Below are 16,759 nucleotides of genomic sequence, written 5' to 3'. Positions count from 1 at the left end.
AGAAGCTAAGAAATGTGGCGTGTGTGTGTGTGTGTGTGTGTGTGTGTGTGCGCGCATGCGTGCCCACGTGTGCTGTAAAGGAAGAAGGATTTATAAAAGAAAATATCACCAACGATGGTGGCACATGCCTTTATGTGCACTTAGAAGGCAGAGGCCAGCCTGGTCAACATAGCAAGTTCCAGAACAGTAGAGCAATAAAATCCTGTCATCAATAATAATAACAAAATAAGAGAAAATATCCATAAGCTTACAGAATCTACGCTGGAAAACTCTAGCAATGTTTTTCTCCTTAGCTACGTATTCTAATTTGTATCTGGAGATTTGAGGTACAAGAGATGAAATAAAAGAGAATACTATATCCATAGAGCAACAATAAATTATTTTGATTAAAATAAAATTTTAAGATTTCTAGCAGAAAACAAAATCAATATTTATTTATTTGTTGTTTTTGTTTTTGAGACAGAGTTTCTTTGTATAACTCTGGCTGTCCTGAATCTAGCTATATATATCAGGCTGGCCTTGAATTCATAGAGTTTCACCTGCCTCTGCCTCTCAAGTTCTGAGATTAAAGACATGTGTCACCACTGCCTGGCAAAAATCAATATTTATAAAAAGAAATTTTATTATCTCTTAAGAGGATATAAAATAAAATTATGAGAAATATAGTACCAAGTAAAGTTTTAAAAGGTAGAAAAATGAAAAAGGAAAAACTCGTAGAAAGTGGAGAGGTAGTTGGGCTTAGTTGAGCCCTCTGTGTGTATGTGTTTTTAATTCCTTTCTCTTTAACTTTTTTGGTCTCCAAGGAATCATAATATTCAGTTTTTGTCGTGATTTGTTTACTTTGTTCAAAGAAAAACTTCAGCATTGTGATTATACATGGAAACACACAAAGCTTCAAAGTCCCATTCCACATCCTGATTCGAGAGGGGCAGAAAGTAAGGACTGGTTTGTTTACTGGTAAATGGCGGGAGTTGAGCAGTGTGAACTTAGGAGCCTTGATGACACAGAAATGCAGGGTCTGACTGCTGCGTCCAGCTCTCCCTTGTCTGCAGCCCCGTGGAGAACCCTGTACTTAGTGTATTTCTGAGACCACGGGAAGCAGGACTGTGGGAACGGAAGGAGTACTGTGCAATCCAGAGGCCGATGGGATGGAGTCTGTGGTGAGCCTTAATTGACTTCCTGGTAGAGGACCAGTGTGCTGGAGGACAGGGAATTTGCAGGGTGAGGTTTTAGTGGGCCATCATTATGTTGTTGCAGAACTGGAGGAGAGTGGTAGGAAAAAGATGAGAAGAAAACAGGCCGTCTGTATCTAGGGAGAGAGATGTGTGTCCTAGGGCCATCGTTCCCTTCTTTTCCTTCTCATGTAGGTGGTGAGACCCCCAGGGTCTGTAATGACTGCTAGGATATTCTTGGATGCTGTGTTAAATATATTTATTTATTAATTAATATAAATGAATATAATATATCTATATAATATAATAAATTAATATGCCTCTTAAATCAGATTTTTATCACAACCTAAAAAGCCACCTCATCTTTTTGGGGGGAGAGATGGGTAGTGTTGGGAACAGCCTTTCTCAGTAGCTGACCATCCTAGAGCTTACTATGTGGGTCAGGCTGGCCTCAAATTCTTGGTGATTCTCCTACTCAGTCTCCTGTGTACTGGGATTATGGATCTATGCCACTGTGCCCAGCTCTGAAACCACTCATTTTTAAAAATGGACAATAAATTCCCCACATGATTGAAATAGAGAAGGAGGACCATGCCAGTGGTTCTGCAATGGCACATATGGCTGGGATCCTAGCTTATCTGGCCCATCCCTGTTCCCTCAAAAAAGAAGTAATTGCATATAATAAAATGTATGGAGTGGTGGAGAATTTGCTAACATCTGGTTTTTGAGCCTTGGCTTCCATTTTTATCTAAGTATCCTCGGACAATTATATAACCTTCTTAAGCCTCAGTTTCCTCAGCTATACGATGGTATAGATATTTGCCTTCATTTATGGCTGTGAAGATTAAATGAAGCTAAGCACATAGCGCACGGCTTTCGGCACATCGCACCTAACCCTCCCTAGAGGTTTGTATTTTATGGTCCTGACTGTGGCTTAACTTTGAAGGACTGAGCTCACACATTCTTCAGAGAACTACTTAGCGATGTGCACACTCGAGAAGCCCACATCTTCTGAAGTGGCTTGTTAGAGACTCTTTCCCATGCAGATTTGCAAACCAAGTGTGTAAAAATCACACGCTGCACTTGTTGCCTGGCAGCACGTGTCCCTGAGTGGCAGTACATGGCTTGCATTGTAATGCTATCAGTGCTGGGGCCAGCTGGCTGGATGCACACTGCCCCTTGTGCTAGGAACTCCATTCCTCAACAGAATAGCAGCCAGCACTGGGGTTAACAGAAAATGACAAACCAGGCATGGATGAAGGAGGCGCCAGCAGAGCAGCGGGATGTCCTTTGATTTGCTTCTGTTATTTGCATGTCTATCTTGTGATGTCTGTGAAATGTTCAGAATGACAAAATTTTTAAAAGACCTGCTGACTCCGCCTGGAAAATGTGAAAAACCTCCCATTTAGTGACCTATTATATCCAGCTAGCCTGCGTTTTCTATATCTTTTTCTTCATTTTTTATTAATGCAAACATTTGCATGAAGACAGAACCCTTGCTTCTTAAAGAGTTCATCTGCTCCTGCTGCTCACTGGCTTTGCCATGCAAGAGCACAACAGAACCTTTGTTATGCTTTCAGCAAAGCTGTTTATGAACGGTGGCTTACTGAGCACTGCTTCCTGTGCTCTGGACTTCCATTCTGTCTAAAAAGAAAATAGTTTTTAGGAGTGAAAAGAATTTAGACTTTCTTTTATTCGAGTCCTGGATGTCCAAATGACGAGCGGCCCCCAGATTTGTGAAGAACTGGTAATTGCATCGAATGCAGTTTTCCACTTTACCTTGAGCATAGTGAGGCTCTTAGAACAATAGAAGGAACAAGTGCTTGCTCATTAGAATAGAGAGAAGGCAGTCAAAAGGCAACTTGAACCGTGCTTGAGAAGAGGACAAAAGCAGCTTCCTGCAAGAACCCTAATATTGTAGTTGAGGCTGTTTGGTCCTGAGGCCTGTGTGTTTGCACTGCTGTCTGTAGATCGTGTGCACAGTTTATGTAGGCAGTCAGTAAACATCTGAAGGACTCCTGTGTGGAAGGGGCTGCACGACCCTCAATGTTAAAGGGGCTAAAAGATAAATGAGTCATGATACTGTTCATTTTTAAGAACAAGAGGTCTGACAAAATGTGTTGCATGTGGGTAGCAGGAATAGCCTGTGTCTAGGAGAATGTGCCAGGGACATATCTAGGGTAGGTGTTAGGGGTTCAGAAAGTGAAAAGATTGTTTCTAGCTGGAAGAGAATTGGGGAACACTTCTTGAAGCTGACAGATGGCATTTGAACTGGGCCTGGTGGGAAATGCAGGATTGGCTAGTCCAACCTTCCTAAAAGTAATGAGTAAAAGAGTATTGGTTTAGAAGATGATCCGAAGTGTATTTTCATAGGGTGTGTTGGTAGGGCTTTATACCATTAATGTAGATGATATGCTAAATGTTAGCATGAATCTTATGAGTAAAGTAGACTGGGGCCTTTCTGTCTAGCCTGGACTCTTCAGTCATTCATCTTGTGTGATTTTTGTGCGCTTTGGCCTGGGCCTGTGGAGCTTCTATAACTATCTACAATGGCCTCCTTTGCTTTTGTAACAGAAGTAGAAATGACCAGGATTACCAAGCATTGTTACAGTCATATCCTCGAGCAGGCTGTGGGCAGCTCTAGGGGGGATTTGACAGGTGAATCTGCCATTTGAAAACAATCTCCATCTTTACAGAGAGGCCTTCTCCATACAAGGCGAAAGAGCAGGAATTCTAATCCAGTGAGGGTTAGCCAACTTAAATGAGACTTGTCTAGTTGCCATTGTCAGGGAAGTGAGAGGCTGTTACTGTTATGTGAGTAACAGAACAGTTTTTTTTTTTTAAAAAAAGCAACAACACTTTAATCATAAAATATCAAGTAAATTATAAAGTTTTACGTTAATATCTCATGGCTATTATCACTAACTTGAATTAAATCTCACATTGCCATTGTAAAAAACTTTGTTAATTTAATCATGATCTGTCAATCACCTTCCAAGATCTACAACTTTGGGAGACTATATGGGACAATTCATATCTACCTCGTGACTTTACTATTTGTGCCTGATGTAACATTGTAAGTGGTATGTCACTGTCCCCAGGATTGGCGGTTTGAAGGATTGGGTTGGGGTTTAAAGCTTTCTGGAAAATAGATTTATGTGCATTGACTTGTGGATAGCTATCTTTGCAAAGTTGTTTTCATGACAGGCATTTCTTGGTTCTTTACGGGTCCCTCGGTTCCCTGTAGGAAGTGTAAATGCCATGTCAGGGTCCTCTGGTACTCAGGAAGTACATCTGTTATAATCTGCTCACTGAGCACTCCAAGCCGGAATCTCATTCTGTAGTTTCTGGTACTTGGAATTGCTGGGCTCCATCCTACTCATTCTGTATTAATGAGATTTAGTCTGGAAATGCTATAATGGAATTTAAGCACTTAGTCTTAATTGGCATCCTCAAAATATATTCGCAGTTTTAGAGTAAGAAAAGGGAGAGAGGAGGAGTAATGGTTGCCCAGAGGCTGTTTGGACTGAGACTCTGAGTTCTGCGCATCTGTTAATGGTGCAGAGCCTCTTTAGGCTTTAGTTCTTTTTTTTTTTTTTTTTGTTTTTCGAGACAGAATTTCTCTGTGGTTTTGGAGCCTGTCCTGGAACTAGCTCTTGTAGACCAGGCTGGTCTCGAACTCACAGAGATCTGCCTGCCTCTGCCTCCTAGGCTTTAGTTCTTATACTCTACAGAGATCTTTAGTCACCACTTGCCTTCTGGTGTCACAGGTCATGTTAGCTTGTATGTTGTGTCCACTTGTAGTACTCCTTTGGGTAATTCAGTGTGACTAGCTGTGTTCTGGTGCTTTGGCCACACAGAGGCCATGGATTAGTTTTGTCTGTTTTATAATTAACTACTAATGTGAAAGATTGTTCTTTAATTTGTAAATTTGTTCCCAGAATTCTCCATTTGGTATATAGAATGCTACTTTTTTGGGGAGTGGTGGCGAGGGAACTTGCGTGTCAGCCTGTCTAGTGTCTGGGATTGGGAGCGGCTCTCCCTTCAAGGGCAGCAGTCCAGACCAGAGCCTGAGTGGAGAGTCTGTCTTCACAGCTTTTAACCTTTCCTATTACAATTAGGAAAACATGGACAGGTGTTAATAGAAGAAATACAAACCAAACTCCCATTGAAATATACACAGCATTATTTGGAATCAATAAAGCTAAAAGCTGCCGAGAGTGGTGGTGTGTGCTTTTAGCCCCTGAACTTGGGAGATAGAGGCAGGAGGGTCTCTGAGTTCAAGGCCAGCCTGGTCTACAGAGCCAGTTCTTGAACAGCTAGGGCTGCACAGAGAAATCCTGTCTCTAAAATACAGACAAGAAAGCTTTAGAATTTTTATCTATGTATTTGTTTGTTTATTTATTCTGTGTGTATGGGACAGAGGTGTGAACATGTCTCATGCTACATATTTAGAGGTCAGAAGACAACTTTGGAAGTCAAGTTTTTCCTTCCACCATGTGGGTTTTGGGGATTATGCTCAAAAGGTCAGGCATCCCTACCTCTGAGCCATCTTGCTAGCCCATATTTCTCTCTATATTTTTAAAGCATTTTTCTTAGGGTGGGAATGTAGCTTAGTTAGTAGAATGCTTGCCTCATCTGTCAAAAATCCTGGGTTCCCCAACACTGGTTGTGATGGTGTGCACGTTCAAGCCCATCTCTTGGGAGGTGGCGCAGAAGTCTTAGAAATCCAAGGTCATTCTACAGAATGACTTCAAATCCTGCCTGGACTACCTAAGGCCCTGTCTCAAGAAGAAAGGAACCTAGAGAAAGGAATGAAGAAAGTCTGCCTCTTAAACCGAGGAGAACTGCCACCCATCCACTCGTCTGTATCTTGTCTGTGCCATCTGAAGCCATAAACAAAATTAGAGAGTATAATTTGAAAGCCTAGAGACAAAAGCCTAGAGGTGTTTATTAGAGTTCATAACTTAACTGTGTCGTTTACGCACCTTCCTACTGTTAGTAGTGAAGAGCTAAGTACATGTTAGAAGGGACACATGGAAGATTTGGGGCTTTTCTTATTTTGATGTTTTCCCCCCTTGTTTCATTGATACAGTCTTGTTGTATATCCCTGATTAGTCTTGAACGTGCAACAATCCTCTTGCCTCAGCCTCCTGAGTGCTGGAATTTCAGGAGTAAACCAACTTGCTGTTTGTTTTTGAAAGGCAATAATGTCAAATGGAAGAACGTTAGCTTTGGGATCAAACCTGGATGTGAATCCTATCTCTCTGCCAGTGGCAGACTTCAGCTGGCTCCCTGACCTCTCTCTGCTGTCTGCTTCACTGAGCCGTATGGGAATTAAATGTGATAGTTTTTTCTCATTTCCTCATCCCCTTTGGTCAAGGGCAATTGGTTTAGTGTGGACTAAGATCAAAGATGTTCTTGCAGAAGATAAAATGTTTTAGCTGAACACACTGTTTTCTAGGACCCAGATAATACAAATAAAGATGGAAGATGCAAACAATAAACCTAGAAGTCTAGAAACTTATTAATCCAGTTAGCTATTTGTTTGTACTTTACATGATCATGTACAGGATGATATTAGAAATTTATAAATGATGTTGAACTTGAGACATATAAGCAGTTTACATGACAGGCTGGTGGCTGAGCAGACTCAGATTCCTCATCCTAAAGAACAGTTTGAATTTAGTTTAACATTTATTTCTGCTCCTCAGCATTTGAGTCTTCAGAGCACAAAGAATGAAGTGTGCTTCAGAAAAGTTCTGGAATGGGAGGGAAAAGTCAGGTTTAAGATAGAATATATGTGTAATATATGTATACATATACCCTGCTTTTTCCTACATTGCTACTTCCTTGTATTTATTTATTTTTTCTCGGTTTTTCGAGACAAGGTTTCTCTGTGGTTTTGGAGCCTGTCCTGGAACTAGTTCTTGTAGACCAGGCTGGTCTCGAACTCACAGAGATCCGCCTGCCTCTGCCTCCCAAGTGCTGGGATTAAAGGCGTGCGCCACCACCGCCCGGCTCTTCCTTGTATTTATTGATAGCATGTATAGTAACTCATTAATATATTTCTGGTAAGACTTGTTTATTCAAGTGTTAAGACCGTTTTAAATGATAATTTAAAAGTGGAAATGGTGTAACTAATGCTGTGGGTGGAAATTCTAGACTCCTCAAGCAGGAATCCCCAAATAGGCTCCCTTATCGCTTAACTGTGAAATCAACAGCTGGCGCTTTGATGGTGTTTGTGTTTGGGAGGAGAGCAAAGGGAAATCAGTGTGGACTTTCCCCGTGGAAATTAGGGCCTGCTAAGTAATTAGCAGTTAATAAGTGAGTGCTTCCCACAGTTTTAAAAGTCCTAACTAGAATGGGTATATGATTATGTAAATTATTATAGATAGAGAAACCTTTTTGTCGTTGTTGTTTGTTTTTTGAGACAGGGTCTTTCTACTTAGTCCTGGCAGAGATCCACCTGCCTCTTCTGAGTGCTGGATTAAAGCAGTTTTTTTTTCTTCAGACACATTTTTAGTCCCAGTCATTTTAAAAGCAGGAGCCACTGTGGTATGAAGAGGTAGTGTGACCAGCATAGTCCGAGTCAACAGAACCAAGAAATTTCTGATCTACAGTTCCATTACTCCCTTGGTTCATATAAAAGATTAGGCAATGTTTACTTATACTTCATTTTACTTGGATTTTTCATTTTAGCATGATGAAAGTATAAATGTCTATCTCAGACAATGCTATCAGATCATGACTTTTGCAACTAGGTGTTAATGGGGATTTCAGGACGGTGAAACCTTATTGGTACGGGTTGGAAGACTTAATCCTGACCGTGTTGTGGAAGTCACGGCAAAGCAGAAGAGGAAAAGCCAGTCTGAAATGCTTTTCCTTTTCCAAAAAGGCAGCTCAGGTGCCCAGATATCTTTCCCCTCCGGGGGTGCAGGTGTGCTGTTTGAATTCTTTAATCGCTCACATCAATTAAAACGACTCCTTTGCATTTCCAAAGCGGTGCAAAGCGGCGTTCTCCACATTTGCTGCTGGGCCAGAGCCTTGGCCTTACTGAGTCTCATTGAAGTTTGAGCCACTGTAAGGATTTTCGGGGCTGAGTGGTACACTTAACCACAGAGAGCACGGAACTGATAAGAGCTACAGGTGAAGGGAACAGGAAGAGCGGTTAGAGAGAGCTCCACACTTCCTCTTGGCTGGCCGGAATTCCCACCGAGGAGCCTTTCCCTCCTGTCTCTGTGGCTCTTTTTTAACTCCTACCTTTAGCTCAGATTAAAGAAAGCAGCAGTGCTTTCTAGTTCCACTTTGTGACCTGCAAAGGGGTGGGGTGAATACCTTGTGGTAGAGTGACTGGTTCTTGGTAAGACACTTGGAAATTTGGAGGCAAGTCCTGACTGCACACAGATGCTGGTCTGTATGCAGGCAGGGACAGGATAATAAGGTGCTCACACACGTGACAGTCATGTATGTACATGTATGCCCACAGTTCACATGGACAGGACTAGATCACATCCCTCAGGGGATTTTGCTATATTCATGCCTTCTGCTCTTGGTAACATGAAGATAACTTTGCTTCCATGGCTTGTTGTGAAGTGTTAATGATGAGGCGTTTTGTGAAGAGCATGGGTGCTTGGACAAGACAAACCTTGATTTGAATCTCAGCTTCTCTTACTACTAGCTATGTGATCTCAAGCATGTTGCTTTAGTTCTTTGAAGTTTCAGCGATTCTAACTGTAAAATAGAAGTCTTCAAATACTTATCATGAGATTGTTGCTAATATTAAATAAAATTATGCATTAGAACAATTAATACATTATCTGGCACATTGTTGAATAAGTTGGATAGGGGCTCAAAATAGTAGGTATTATTTGTAATATAGTAAACTAAGTGTCTGACTGAATGATAAATGTTAAACAGGCAAAATCCTACTCCCCCTCCAGTCTATTTAAAAAAAAATTCTCCTTTTTTGCCCCTAGGATGAAAATACTTTGACTCTAACTATTACAAAAACATTCCCACTGACTTTCAGTCCCTGGAGCTAGGGAGGAGAAGGAGCAGGATTGCATCTAAGTAGACATTCTTTCATTTCTAATGAAGTGAAACGGGGGAGGGCATACTGATTTCTTGTACTTTCCTTAGGTGCAGGTAAGTCATCAGAAGCCAGAGAGCCCAAGGAAGGAAGGGTTTTGTGAAGCAGGTAGAAGAAAGGAAGGGGGTACAGCAATGAAACATGACTGTGTTGTAATATTAGCCTGGCTGGGTTTTTCTTCTTAGTTTAATATACTTGAGTATGATGATTATTGAGAACAGTGTTAGAATTTGACATGCATGCATTATTTTTTAGCTTTACTCTCAAGACAGGGTTACAAGCATCTTTACTTCTTTGTAACTCTTCTGTTTGTTTTTACTACAGAGTTAAATTACATAGCTTTGTACACTTGATAAAGCCTCATACAAATGTAAGTTAAGTAACTATTCAAAGTTAAGCTGCAAAAAGTAGTCATTTGAACCCAGGTCTTTATGACTTTAATATACTATTACACTGGGCACAGAGACACATGCCCTTAGTCCTAACACTTGGGAGGGAGGCAGGTAAATCTATCTGAGTTCAAGGCCAAACCTAGTCTACTTAGTGATTTCAGACCAGCCAAGGCTATATAATGAGATTCTGTCTCAAAAAAACAAGCAACAAATAAATCTGCCTCTCTACCTCTATTACCTATCCCTATCTATCTTTACAAGATAGATGTATTTTTTGAAAAGAATAAGTTTTAATTAACATTATTATTGTACATTATTGTTAACTATTATACAAACTAATTGATTTTATTGTGATGTTTCCATTTCTGTATGTACATCATGCTTTGATCATATCCACCCTTCTTTCTCTTCCCTCTGTGTCCTAGTCCCCTCTGATCCTCTCCTCAGTCGCTTTGATACTTGTCTTTCTATGCCAAGCTTTTTTGACAAGTTTGTGGATTAATTCATACATTTCCCAGTAAGTACAAATGCAGATTGGTTGGTTGGTTTTTTTTTTTTTTTTTGTTTGGTTTTGTTTTTGTTTTTTCAAGACAGGGTTTCTCTGTAGCTTTGGAGCCTGTCCTGGAACTAGCTCTTGTAGACCAGGCTGGTCTCGAACTCACAGAGATCCGCCTGCCTCTGCCTCCCGAGTGCTAGGATTAAAGGCGTGTGCCACCACCGCCTGGCCAAATGCAGCTTGTGTATACCTAATAAATTTTTGCTGTTTCCCAAGGTTAATAATGTCCACCTGTAACAGCATTGAAATTGTCGTGTTCCTTAGCCTTTTCCAGTAACTTAAAAATTAGAGATCTGAATTTTCTTTATGATCAGATCATCTGTTTCCTGGAATGTATCTGGCCATGCACAGATGGGAGAGGGCAGAGGGCTGAGCCCGTGGTTATTGAAAACAAGAGTAGAAGGTGGGGATCATAGCTCAGTTATGGATCGGACAGAGGGGCAGAGCCCTTGGTTATTGAAAACAAGAGTAGAAGGTGGTGCTGATGGCTAGTTAGGCCTCAGTAGGTCATGTTTTGCACTCATCTCTTTCACCCTTTGGGATCATAGCTCAGTTATGGCCAGCGAGCTGTGTCTCTCTTCCACCCCGCCAGGACAGAAATGACACCTTGACTTCCATGGATTCTCATCGGGTTTGGAAGAAATTTGTTTTTTTAGTCTCTCCCATTTTTCCTTACTTTTTCTTTTCTGTTTGCAGCTCAACGACATGTGCTTACCTACATGGAGGATGCAGTGTGCCAGCTGCTGGAGCACAGGGAGGACATTAGCCAGTATGGCATTGCCCGGTTCTTCACTGAATAGTGAGTATGAGTGCTTTGCTGGTTGGGCAGGCCCAAAGGAGGTACTTGGCAGCAGGCAGGATGCATGAACCAGTAGAGATGATGTAGTAGTAATGACTCTCGGCTGGATAGGATGGTTGAAGCTGGCCCGACATGTGTAGGAACAAGAACATGCCTTTGGTGCAGCTACTTTGTTCAGTGGTGTGTCCAATGGATGGTCAGGACTATGGTGATTTTTTGATTTATTAAGTATGTTTGTTCCTTATGATTTTTGTCTGTTGGTTTTACCTTTTAAGATTAATTTATTTTTAAATTTTATGTGTATGAGTGTTTTGTCTGCATGTGTATCCATGTACCATGTACATGCCCATAGAGGTCAGAAGAGGGTATCAAACTCCCTGGAACTGGAATTACAGGCTGTTGTGAATCACTGTGTGGATGTTAGGAATCAACCCAGGGTCCTCTGCAGTAGTGGCCAGTGCTCTTGTTCACTGACCCAGCTCTCTAGTCCTACCCGGATTACGATTTTTAACTTTCCCCTTTATCCACAACACTAGCTGATTTCTGCTATTTGGTGATCGTTTTCATGGCTGGATTTTCTCATGAATTTGTTTTGAATGTTGTGCCTGTGTACTTTTCTTTTCACAGGATGTTGTACTAATTGCCTAATGATTATATATTTTGAAAGGGTCACACTTCATTGTAAAGTATACATCGAGTGTTTGAAGATCAACATAATTGCTATTTTGAGAATATTACCAAGTGGTTTTTAAGCTAATCACTTTCAAACATTTTAATCTTCATGAAAGGTTATACTAAAGAAGCACAAAGCAGTATTATTTTTACTACTTATTTTGTGTTTATTAGTATTATAACTAATATACTCTTACTATTGTATATAACTTTTCTTGTGTTTTTGGAACATTCTAAGTAAGGGTGAGTTACCCACTGCCAGCTTCCTTTTAAGGTAATTCAGAACTGAAGTCCATTTTCCCTGAATACAAAGGTGTCTTTTTCCATTATCAGCTCTCCAGGGGCTTTTTGGGCATCAAACACCTGTTCTAGTGGCCTCCCCAATGTGGGTTGTTTTTTTAAAAAAATATTTATTTATTTATTATGTATACAATATTCTTTCTGCATTATGCCTGAAGGCCAAAAGAGGGCACCAGACCTCATTACAGATGGTTGTGATCCACCATGGTTGCTGGGAATTGAACTCAGGACCTTTGGAAGAGCAGGCAATGATCTTAACCTCTGAGCCATCTCTCCAGCCCCCCAGTGTGGGTTGTAATTAAAAGAAAGGGAATATTGTTTGAGGGGCATCTAGGTTGTTTCCAGGTTCTGGCTATTACAAATAATGCTGCTGTGAATATAGTTGAGCATATGTCCTTGTAGTATAACTGAGCATCTTTTGGGTATATGCCCAAGAGTGGTGTTGCTGGGTTCTGAGGTATATTGATTCCAAATTTTTTGAGATACCACCATATTGATTTCCAGAATAATTGTACAAGTTTGCACTCTCACCAGCAATGAAGGAGTGTCCCCTTACTTCACATCCTCTCCAGCATAAGCTGTCATCAGTGTTTTTGATCTTAGCCATTCTGACTGGTATAAGATGGTATCTCAAAGTTGTTTTGTTTTGTATTTCCATGATGGCTAAGGATGTTGAGCATTTCCTTAAGAGTCTTTCAGCTATGTTGAGAATTCTCTGCTTAGTTCTATACCCCATTTTTAATTGAGTTATTTGGAATTTTGATGTCTAATTTCTTAAGTTCTTTATATATTTTGGAGATCAATCCTTTGTCTCAGGTAGAGTTGGTTAAGATCTTTTCCCATTCAGTAGGCTGCCTTTTTGTCTTATTGACTGTGTCCTTTATTTTACAGAAGCTTCTCAGTTTCAAGAGGTCCTGTTTATTTATTGTGCCTCTCAGTGTCTGTGCTACTAGTGCTGTATTTAGGAAGTGGTCTCCTGTGTCCATGCATTGAAGGCTACTTCCCACTTTCTCTTCTATCAAGTTCAGTGTGGTTGGATTTATATTGAGGTTTTTAATCCACTTGAACTTGAGTTTTGTGCATGTGGATAGATATGGATCTATTTTCATTCTTCTATATGTTGACATCTAGTTATGCCAGCACCATTTGTTGAAGATGCTTTCTTTTTTCCATTGTATAATTTTAGCTTCTTTGTCAAAAATCAGGTGTTCATAGCTGTGTGGATTAATATCCGGGTCTTTGATTTGATTCCATTGATCGACCTCTCTGTTTTTATGCCAATACAAAGCTGTTTTCAGTACTGTAGCTCTGTAGTAGAGTTTGATGTCAGGGATTGTGATTCCTCCGGAAGTTCCTTTATTGTACAGGACTGTTTTGGCTATCCTGATTTTTTTGTTTTTCCATATGAAGTTGAGTATTGTTCTTTCAAGGTCTATGAAGAATTGTGTTGGGATTTTGATGGGGATTGCATTGAATCTATAGATTGCTTTTGGTAGGATTGCCATTTTTATTATATTGATCCTACCTATCCAAGAGCATGGGAGATCTTTCCATTTTCTGGTATCTTTTTCAATTTCTTTCTTCAAAGACTTAAAGTTCTTGTCAAAATTCTTTGGTTAGTGTTACCCCAATATATTTTATGTTATTTGTGGCTATTGTGAACGGTGATGATTCTCTGATTTTGATCTCAGCCCATTTATCATCTCTGTAAAGGAGGACTATTGATTTTTTTTAGTTGATCTTGTGTCCCCCCACATTACTGAAGCTGTAGGAGTTCCCTAGTAGAGTTTTTGGGGTCACTTTGGGGTCACTGTCATATCATCTGCAAATAACCAAAGTTTGATTTCTTTCTTTCTAATTTGTATCCCCTTGATCTCCTTTTGTTGTCTTATTTCTCTAGCCAGAACTTCAAGAACTATGTTGAATAGACATGGAGAGAGTGGACAGTCTTGTCTTGTTCCTGATTTTAGTGGAATTGCTTTGAGTTTCTCTCCATTTAATTTAATGTTGGCCATTGGCTTGCTGTATATTGTTTTTATTATGTTTGATATGTTCCTTGTATCCCTGATCTCTCCAAGACCTTTATCATGATGGGGTGTTGGATTTTGTTGAATGCTTTTTCATCATCTAACGAGAGGATCATATGACTTTTTTTTTCCAGTTTATTTATATGGTGGATTACATTGACGGATTTTTGTATGTTGAATCATCTCTGTATCTCTGGGATGAAGCCAAGTTGATCATGGTGGGTGATTTTTTTTTATATGTTCTTGGATTCTGTTTGTCAGTATTTTATTGAGTATTTTTGCGTCTATCTTCATGAGTGATATTGTTCTGTAATTCTCTTTCTTGGTTGAGTCTTTGTGTGGTTTTGGTATCAGGGTAATTGTAGTCTCATAAAAAGAGTTTGGCAATGTTTCTTCTGTTTCTATTATGTGGGACACTTTGAGGAGTATAGGTATTAGCTCTTCTTTGAAGTTCTGGTAGAATTTTGCATTGAAACCATACAGCCATGGGCTTTTTTTGGTTGGGAGACTTTTGGTGATAGTTTCTATTTCCTTGCAGTTTATAGGTCTGTTTAAATTGTCCACCTGGTCTTGATTTAATTTTGGTATGTGGTACCTTTCCAGAAAATTGTCCATTTCTTTTACATTTTCCAATTTTGTGAAGTACAGGTTTTTGTAGTGTGACCTAATGATTTTCTGGATTTCCTCAGTGTCTGTTGTTATATCCTCCTTTCCATTACTGATTTTGTTAATTTGGATGTTCTCTCTCTGCCTGTTGATTAGAATCGGCTCTTTGTTTCATTGATTTTTTTGTATTGTTTTCTTTGTTTCTATTTAATTGATTTTACACCTCAATTTGATTTTTTCCTGTCTTCTACTCTTCTGGGTGAGTCTGCTTCTTTTTGTTCTAGAGCTTTCAGGTGTGCTGTTAAGTCACTAGTGTAAGCCTTCTCCACTTTCTTTATGTGGGCACTTAGTACAATGAACTTTCCACGTAGCACTGCTTTCATAATGCCCCATAGGTTTGGATGTGTTGTGTCTTAATTTTTGTTGAATTCTAGGAAGTCTTTAATTTCTTTCTTTATTTCTTCCTTGACCCAGGGGTGGTTCAGTAGATCACTGTTTAATTTCCATGTGTTTGTGGGCTTTCTGAAATTAGTGTCACTGTTGAATTCTAATTTTAAGACATGGTGATCTGATAAGATATAGATGGTTACTCCATTTTTTTTTGTATCTGTTGAGGTTTGCTTTGTTATCAAGTATGTGGTCAATTTTAGAGGAGGATCCATGAGGTGCTGAGAAGGTATATTCTTTTGTGTTTTGGTGGAATGTTCTATAGATGTCTGTTAATTCCATTTGAGTCATGATATCTGTTAGTTCTCTTATTTCTCTGTTAGGTGTCTCTCTGATTGACCTGACCAGTGGTGAGAGTGGAGTGTTTAAAGTCTCCTACTATTAGTGTGTGGGGTTTGATGTGTGATTTAAACTTTAGTAATGTTTCTTTTGCATATGTGGGTGACCTTGTATTTGGGGCATAGATGTGTAGGATTGCGACTTCATCTTAATGAATTGTTCCTGTTATGAGTATAAAGTGTCCTTGTACATCTCTTTTGATTGATTTTAGTTTGAAGTCTATTTTGTTAGTTATTAGGATAGCACCCACTTGTTTCTTAAGTCCGTTTGCTTGGAAAACCTTTTCCCAACCCTTTACTTTGAGGTAATGTCTTTCTTTGATGTCGAGGTGTGTTTCTTGTATACAGCAGAAGGATGGATCCTGCTTTTGTATCCATTCTCTTAGCCTGTGTCTTTTTATGCGTGAATCGAGTCTACTGATATTAAGAGATATTAATGACCAGTGATCGTCAATTCCTGTTATTTTTCTGTGGTAGTGTGTGTGTTTCCCTTCTTTGGGTTTTGTTGGTGTGAGGTTATCTGTTGCCTGTGTTTTTGTGGATACAGTTAGCTTCCTTGTGTTGGGGTTTTCCTTCTAGGCACTTTCTATAGGGCTGGATTTGTGGATAGGTATTGTTTAAATTTGGTTTTGTCATGGAATATCTTGTTTTCTCCATCAATGGTGATTGAGAGCTTTGCTTGGTGTAGTCATCTGGGTTTGCATCCATGGTCTCTTAGTGTCTGTATCACATCTATCCAGGACCTTCTGGCTTTCATGGTTTCCATTGAGAAGTCAGGTGTAATTCTTATGAGTCCATGCCTATATGTTACTTGACCTTTTTCCTTTGCAGCTCTTAATATTCTTTATGTTTTGCGTTTTGGTTATTATATGGTGAGGGAACTTTTTATTGATCCAGTTTATTTCGTGTTCTGTAAGCTTCTTGTACCTTCATTTAATATCCTTCTTTAGGTTGGGAAAGTTTTCTTCTATGATTTTGTTGAATATATTTTCTGTGCCTTTGAGCTGGAGTTCTTCTCCTTCTTCTATCCCTTTATACTTAGATTTGGTCTTTTCATGTTGTGTCAGATTTCCTGGGTGTTTTGTGTTAAGAATCTGTTGGATTTAATGTTTTCTTTGACTAGTGAATCTATTTCCTCTATAGTATCTTCAACCCCTGAGATTCTCTCTTCTATCTCTTGTATTCTGTTGGTTATGCTTGCCTCTGTAGTTCCCATTCATTTACCCAGATTTTCCATATCCAGAATTCCCTCGGTTTATGTTTTCTTTATTACCTCTATTTCAGACTTCAAGTCTTGAATTGTTTGTTTCACCTATTTGTTTTTTTTCTTGGTTTCTTGGTTTTCTTTGAGAGATTTA

The 16,759-nt window shown here is 39.6% G+C and overlaps 1 protein-coding gene across 1 annotated transcript in view; it reads left to right on the top strand.

The window, feature by feature from the left end:
* Cstpp1 (centriolar satellite-associated tubulin polyglutamylase complex regulator 1) overlaps positions 1 to 16,759 on the top strand; it is a 182,083-nt gene that overhangs the window by 13,340 nt on the left and 151,984 nt on the right. The window contains exon 2 of the mRNA XM_075961369.1: positions 10,909 to 11,011. Within this exon, the coding sequence (XP_075817484.1) occupies positions 10,909 to 11,011 (103 nt within the window). The remainder of the gene's footprint in view (positions 1 to 10,908; positions 11,012 to 16,759) is intronic.

The sequence above is a fragment of the Microtus pennsylvanicus genome, chromosome 2 (assembly GCF_037038515.1).
Source record: "Microtus pennsylvanicus isolate mMicPen1 chromosome 2, mMicPen1.hap1, whole genome shotgun sequence".
NCBI lineage: Eukaryota > Metazoa > Chordata > Mammalia > Rodentia > Cricetidae > Microtus > Microtus pennsylvanicus.
Note: the sequence above shows the minus strand (reverse complement) of the source record. Positions and strands in the feature narration are given on the sequence as shown.